The 7,625-nt window shown below is 36.0% G+C and overlaps 1 protein-coding gene across 2 annotated transcripts; it reads right to left on the bottom strand.

The window, feature by feature from the left end:
• Window positions 1-2,730: 2,730 nt before the first annotated feature.
• On the bottom strand, window positions 2,731-6,297 carry LOC103930417 (autophagy-related protein 8f). 2 transcript variants are annotated; one of them, XM_009339753.3, is made up of 6 exons: window positions 6,139-6,297; window positions 5,734-5,785; window positions 5,539-5,594; window positions 4,106-4,158; window positions 3,606-3,724; window positions 2,731-3,039 (listed from the first exon to the last, which is right to left on the bottom strand). In XM_009339753.3, the coding sequence occupies exons 2-6, from the start codon at window positions 5,768-5,770 to the stop codon at window positions 2,951-2,953; spliced, it is 354 nt and encodes a 117-aa protein (XP_009338028.1). In that variant the 5' UTR covers window positions 5,771-5,785; window positions 6,139-6,297; the 3' UTR covers window positions 2,731-2,950. The 2 variants fall into 2 exon arrangements, with proteins under 2 accessions (XP_009338028.1, XP_048431763.1); XM_048575806.1 differs by having other exon boundaries at window positions 6,110-6,229.
• Between the last annotated feature and the right edge of the window lie 1,328 nt (window positions 6,298-7,625).

The raw sequence follows: 7,625 nt of genomic DNA, 5'->3' as shown, positions 1-7,625 counted from the left end.
CTTGTTTTAGGCAATTGGCGAAGATCTGACCGTTGGATCGTAATGAAATTTTAAGATGTTATTCTAGAAACATATTGTGGATCATTGGAAGTTGCAGATTGGAAATCTGATATGCGGATCTTCCGGGTCAGGTTATACAGGGTTGTAAACCCTACCGTCGATCTTTGATCGACGGTTGACTTGTGGTCAATAGGTCTCAACCTATTTTAGAAAGTCGTCGAGGTTGTGTTTTATGTGAATTGCATATTCTTCAGATAAGAGTTCTGAGATGTGATTTGATAATTGGCCACAGGGACCGATCATTCAGGACGCCTCGATGCGCGTGCTAGAGTAGTATAGCGTGGACTCCAGGTGAGTGGATCTTTTCCTTTTTATTGTGCATATTATTGAGAGTTCTATCGACACCTTTAAATTGATTAGGCATATTACTTTCATATATAATTATTGTGAATGCTTGACGTACAATGTGAACTACGAATGGCTTGATCCCTGTTTAGGGTACGTAGGCAGTCTAACGAGACGTTAGATGCAGCCATAAAATATTTGAGACAAAAGCCTTGCTTGGGAAATTGAGTAATGCGAAGGAAATTGGTAAAGACAAGTTTTAGTTTTGTGAATTAGTTAGTTAAATTAGAGTTAATTGGATTGTTATGGATAATTATCCCTGAAAATAAGTAGTTTGGGAGTATGGCGTTATTGATTGTACACTTCACACCATAGTGTTTATAATTGAAAATGCTACGACATGGTTGAGTAGTAGATTGCATCATGATATATCCATATGTATATTACTTGCTTATAATTATTGGGAATGCTTTCAAGTGCAAAGGTGAACTCAGGACACCCAGGTAAGTTCAGGTGAGTTTATGGTATTAATTGAATCGATTGAGTTATAGCATGACTACAGTTATGAGTTAGGCAACTTCGATACTGTCGTACTGGTTGCCATGTGTTGCACATGTTATGATGAGATATGAATAAGTCGTACAGGTCACTATAGGTGACTCCGACTTACATGCTAGCCAAGATTGACGAGATGTGGATAAGTCGTACAGGTCACTATAGGCGACTCCGACTTACATGCTAGCCAGGATTGACGAGATGTGGATAAGTCGTACAGGTCACTATAGGCGACTCCGACTTATATGCTAGCCAGGATTGACGAGATGTGGATAAGTCGTACAGGTCACTATAGGCGACTCCGACTTATATGCTAGCCAGGATTGACGAGATGTGGATAAGTCGTACAGGTCACTATAGGCGACTCCGACTTATATACTAGCCATGATTGATGAGATACAGATAAGTTGTACATGTCATTTTAGCTGACTCTGATTGATATATCATTTTGTATTGATTTAGTTCATTTGGCCTACTTATTGATGTATGGTGGAGTTGATGGCAAACCGTGGTTTGGGTCATTTCCGAGTATGGTTTGGATATATGTATATATGTTGTACTATCTTACGGAAAACGATACGGGTTGTACATTTAGGGGCATTACTTTTAGAGAGGTAGTAACTTTGGGAAGCTTGGTTTTATTGCTTACTCACACCTTCTCTTTGGTGCCCTCCAGGTTTTAGCTGCTGAGTTTGTATCGACAAAAATCTGTGGCGAATCTTAGTATTGATGGATATTTTTTAGGGTATGATTCTTACTCACATTACTGTACCTTACTTATGCTCTGACATCGCGCGTGAAATGGGTTCGCTCCCACTCGTAGCGCACTCTGGTATTTAGACACTTTTAGATTCAAATTTATCCACTTTTTATGCACTATCACATTTTATGGCTTCGTCACCTTCCAGGTGTCGGCCAGCACAGCTCGATTCAGGGTCCAAGTGGACTTTCTGGGTCGGGGTGTGTCAAGAACTGTCTCCAATTGATTTTGGGTTTAGTTTCTAAATGGGTGTAAAGAAAAATTTATATATTGAATTGGGCTCGTGAGGGTAGTTTAGGGAGATATTTGGGTTTAAAGAGATATTGATAGTTTAATTGAAATTAATATGGGTGTATAGAGTAAGTTAAGTGTAGAAAGAGGTTATATGGGTTTAAATAAAATTTCTCTTAATGAAATTAGCTTGTTTGGAAAAAGGAAAAAAAAAAAAAAAAATAGACACCACAGTGAAAGAATGAGACAAGATGGTCACATTATTCACTCCGGAATTTAGTAGAAGAAATGATTTATGCACATCTTTTATTATCTTTATGCACATTCTTAGGTTTTTTTTTTTTTTTTTTTTTTTTTCTATACATAAATTTACATTTGATTTATTTTTAGAAAAAATAAAAATACACAGAAATGCGTAAAAAAAATGAAAAAATGTATGAAAATCATTTCTTACTTTCTTAGTAATAATCTCATGATCGAAGTCACTTTTTTACAGTTTACTTACCATGTATGAAAATGATAATGAATGAGTACGATTCTCATTGCTGCGTTTACTAACATCTAAAAAATGCATTAATTATGTGGATTCCATCAACCTGAAAAATGAAGGTATCCCATTAACATAAGCAAGGTTGTTTATCCCATACCCGTTCCTTGTAATCCTCAATTTTCTAATCCTTCATTCCATCGTAGCCTGTACTATGTAAAGTATATATTGTCTTTATGTAAGATGATCCTTATATATTAGAAACTTAAGGACTGAAACGATCAATATCATTACATCGACAAAAATACCAAAGTATTTAATACGATATAAGAGAATGCTCCACAGACCATGATAGATAAAAAGCATATGATTAGGAATTATTCATTAGATTGGCATCTTATAAGTTGCTAAAAAGCTATATACAAACCATTCCTGCACAGATAAACAGAGTGCAGTTATATATTAAGCAGAGTGCTGGTATTGTAGAAGATAACGTGTTAACGGAGATGCGTAATATAACGATGGAACGACGATTATAACGACAAAGAAATATGACAACATCTGATCATCCGCTACCCAAATGTGTTCTCGCCACTGTATGTAACGTAAAGAAATCCATCTGCATCCTTCTTTTCATCATATATGGTAGACATTATTGCTCCTGCAAAACATGAAATATGGCCTTCATAATCTTCGAGGAAAAGTAGACACGATGTCATAACTTTTACAAATCTGAATATTACTGAACATCTTTCGAGTTGACTTTCCAGGAATACGACACTTTACCGTGACCATAATCCTTGATTGGTCATGAAGTAAACTCTTTTCTTTTGACTTCAACCAGGAAGTGGATTATTTACCACGATCAGATTTCCTTCTTCCAAATCCAAATATTGTAAAAAAAGTTTATCTCCCAGAATCTTATGATATATTCCAACTAAGCTTTGATTCATAGAAAGAATTAAGTACAGCCTGCTCATTGTTTGACACGAAAATGAAAACCACAGCGTCATTTCTGCACATTTTTTTCTTCGAAAATCTCCATGGATATTGCAAAAGTTCAATCATATCTAAGAATCTGTGTTGGACATCTTTCCAGTTAAAGTTTGACTTCAATATGGCATTAACTATTTACCAAGGTAAAACTACGTTATCATATTTAACACATACCCTAAAATTAAAAATCAAATCAGAAGGGGCGAGACAGAGAGAAGTTTCACTAGATACCTGTAGCTGGGAGGACATTGTCTACAAATATGAAGATTGCCTTTTCTGCACTCAGTTTAATTCTCTTACGGATGACATAGACAAACTGACCCACAGTCAAATCAGCTGGAACTAGGTATCTGTTAAGTAGCAAATCAAGTCGTTAATATATAGAACTACATCAGCAGTTTAGCAGTAAGTACTGTATCAAACAGCATCCTGTTCATTCACAAATTATAATACAATACAACAATTGAGCCCACATTGAATCTAAACAAAAAATCAGAGAGGACGGAGATACAGTCCATGAACGCCAGGCCTAGTGACACCTCTTCCTCCTTTAAGAACAAGGGAGGATGGAGATTTTGGGTTTAACATCCAGTGGGCGGGTGTGTGGTTTACTCAAAATGGGAAAACCTTATATGTTTCCAAAGTAATAAATTTATACTGATGACAATAGAGCTGCAGCTTACTCACAAAAGTGATTACATAAGAGGAAGTAATGTGAAACTGGTGCTTACTTTTTCCTGTCAATGTTGGGAATATCACTTCTCTCTGCCTTTTCCACAATCACCTTCAAATCAGAAAAGAAATAATTAACAGAAGCAACGATTGGGATACCACGAGTGCATTGTATTATGATGCAACTGAACCAATACTACTAGTCATGCATGGACTGAATGCAACACATGCACTGTTTAGAAGAGATCAAGAAGCACCATCTGAATAATCATGTGTGTGTGTGGGTGTCGGAGGTTGTGTTACTGATCTAAGTATCTAAGTCCATGATGGTTCCATGGTTTTCAATGATAATCATCATTCAGCCATTCCCTTTTATATACCAAATAAACATACAACGCATCTAGCATATGCATGAAAAAGAATATAGATGCAGTGAATTCGTAGTTGTTGCTCACAGTCACAATTGCCATTGGATGACTATTAAGCATCTACTCTCCAACATTCCATGAAACGAAGAACAATAAGCCCATCATATACCCAGGAAAAGAATTTTTGTTATACTGACCTTGATGGAGAAATCAAAACAATATTAATGAGTTTCCATGCCCGCTAATATAAACCAAGGCTAAGTTCTTTTACGGGGAAACAAGTAACTTACGGTCATCGTACCTCTTTACTAAAGAAAAGGCATTCGCTCTCAATAATTTGCAATATACTGATATAAAACATCTCTCATAGCACCAAGGCACACATGCAGATATATCATCAACACATTATAAAGCCACCTCGACACCAAATTTTTGTTCCTCATCTTATCCAAGAAATGAAGTACTATATACCCATAGCACAGTGAAAATACACGTTTTAATGCAAACTTTTCCTAAGACCATTCATTTTACTTTTATTTCTACAATGTATTGCCAATTTGTGACTTAATGATCTTTTTTTTTGGTATCAAGATATTTTTTCCAATTGGATCATGTAACACATGACGGATAAATTCCGGTGCATAATTTCCCTTTTTTCAAGCATCACTCACTGATTTGTATTACATAAGAATTTCCTACACACCAAATAATAAGTGTTGTGAGCACTAATCAAACAATAAACTCTACCATCACTTACTTGAACATCTTGTATAACTTGAGACTATAATATCTATAATTTAATTCGGAAGCAAGGTACACACCAAGAAACCTGCAGTTGCCATCCCACATTATGACAACACATGCTCTTTGAAGTTTTTTAATCAAAACATGACTCTCTTCAATGCAGTCTGAAACAGATTATGCAGCTACTATGCGTGATACAAAATTATGAAACATGATTGGACCTATGAAATGTCAAAATAACTCCTAAATCTTCAAGATGCGGAAAGAGAGATAAAAAACACCTGATATTGACAAATAGCAAGGTAATAGCAAAATTCGGCACACACAGAGGAATGAAAATAAGAAAATCCCAAATTTAAAGATTAAAGGTAGGTCCCTACAGGAATTCTGTCTGAATATTTCTCTCTAATCCTTGCGGCCTCAGCGCGTCTCTTCTCTGCATATAAAGATACCACACGTTTATACAACTGATTTCGTAGACTTAAACATCGCAAAATCAATTGCTGAAAATGATAACTTGGAATAGAATATACTAAAAGCATAAACAAATTCAGCACATGAACACCAAAACTTACCAAACTCATGTGCTTGCTTGAAGCTGCTTTTGGTCATTTTTTCTACAATCCACTGCATAACAAGGACCAAACCTTATTGGCAATCTATAGACAATTTACTAAATAAAATAAAAAAATTGATTCAAATTAAGAAATTGTGTGGAAGCCATGATCAAAGTGGTAAAATTCAAGAAAACATCCAAAACCCAGAAGAAAAAAACACCAATTTCTCTCAGAGAATCAAAGAAATTCTATCATGTAAACAATTGATTATGTACCTAATTCCCTGATTAGATGCCTTGAACAAATATAACAATCCAGGATAAAATAAAATAAAATAACACTCCAATATTATCTTTTCTGTTTTTTTCTTCTTTTTCTCGGGAAACAAACATACCCAAAATCAAATAACTGAAGAAAGCTTACAGAAAAGATTGGAGAGGAGTGATCGACAATCTGCTGAGTTCTTCTTGGCTTTGCAGATAAGAGATGATTACTTAAAGATAGTGCCTTTTCAATGTTTTCATCGACTACATGTACGACGGTATTACCCGCTATTTAATAATCGGTTTTATCTTTACTCCTCCTGTGACGTTTGGTCCACTACGGTGGTGACCAATGAAACCTTGCCATGTCAGACTAAGAGGTTGGGTCCTATTTTTATCGCAGGATCCTTTCCGACAAGAGATTTTTTAATGGGTTTGAAATATAGGACGATATGTCACATTTTATTATATCAATGATGAATTTTTTTTTCTTTTTCAAGTGTCCTTCCAATTATAACTACATGTGGTGTACTACTCCGAATTTTGAGTGCTTTGAAAATCCCTCTTTTCTGACCCTCAAAGGCCCAAAAGAATGCACGCCCGAAGGAAGAAAGGTTGAGGCTCAACAAGATTGGAAAGAACGATCCCTAGTGCTACACATGACTGCTCGTCATTCCGAGTTGTACATCAGCAATGAAGTCGAGTGCTTCCCCATAAAATGCTTTCCAAACACCGGGAGCAAGTTGGGGCATTGACAACTTTATAGAACAAAATCCCAAGGACACAGAGACATGCTTACTTAGACATCAACTCCAAGCCACGTTGCAGCTATCAAAGAGAACAGAAGTCTGTGAAGGGATGTAATGACTCACAAAAGTACTTGGGCGTGGATTCCCACCAACTTCTAGGTCACTGTCCTAAAAATCCGCGCCTAGCACCGCCTAACGCCTAGACGGTGCTAAGCGATTGGCCAATGTCCCGATTAATGCTTAAGAGTTTGAAAACTAAGAAATGGCGCCTAGACCTATTGAGGCGCCTGCCTAGGCACCCGCCTAGCCCACCCAAGCTCGCTTAGATACTGGCCTAGGTTGCAACTCACTTAGACAGAAAATAGATAACTTTTATCTTGCATTTTAATTTTTCAATAAATTGTAAGAGACTTGTTGAATACTTAACGGCGCCAAAAATTTGATGTGATATATATAATAGCACACAAATTAAACCCTCTTTTTGACAATTGTAGTATAGATATAAGTAGGGATCGTTTTAGGCCGGGGATTAGGAGGGATTGCTAATCTAATGAAAACTGACTCAAAGATACAAAAATATGCTTAAAAACACTTAAACAAACTCAAAGACTCTTAACTAAACCTATATGACTCAAAATAAACTCAAAAGACTCAAAACAACACAAAACAATCAAAAAGACTCAAACTAGACTCTAGGACTTACTTTGGACGAAAATTGAATTAGTTTTGACTCAAAACACTAAAAAACACACAATAGCTCAAATTCTAACCTAATTGACACTTAAAACAAAGGGGGGTTTTGGTTTTGACGAATTTAAGATAAAAACAAATAACTAAAAGACTTAAATAGGATTTGGACGAATTTGGGAAAAACGATGGATGATTAGATAGCTAGAGG

The sequence above is a fragment of a genome, unplaced genomic scaffold (assembly GCF_019419815.1).
Source record: "Pyrus x bretschneideri cultivar Hongxiangsu unplaced genomic scaffold, Pyrus_bretschneideri_v1 Contig8, whole genome shotgun sequence".
Taxonomy (NCBI): Eukaryota; Viridiplantae; Streptophyta; class Magnoliopsida; order Rosales; family Rosaceae; genus Pyrus; species Pyrus x bretschneideri.
This window is presented reverse-complemented; position numbering and strand designations above follow the sequence as displayed.

What these genes read in the sequence shown, in the direction of transcription:
- LOC103930417 (XM_009339753.3), bottom strand. Translation starts at nt 5,770, where the DNA reads ATGACCAAAAGCAGCTTCAAGCAAGCACATGAGTTTG. An exon ending in CAAGCAAGCACATGAGTTTG is followed by an intron (nt 5,595 to 5,733) that starts GTAAGTTTTGGT and finishes CTTTATATGCAG; the next exon opens with AGAAGAGACGCGCTGAGGCC. An exon ending in CAATGTCCTCCCAGCTACAG is followed by an intron (nt 3,040 to 3,605) that starts GTATCTAGTGAA and finishes CATGTTTTGCAG; the next exon opens with GAGCAATAATGTCTACCATA.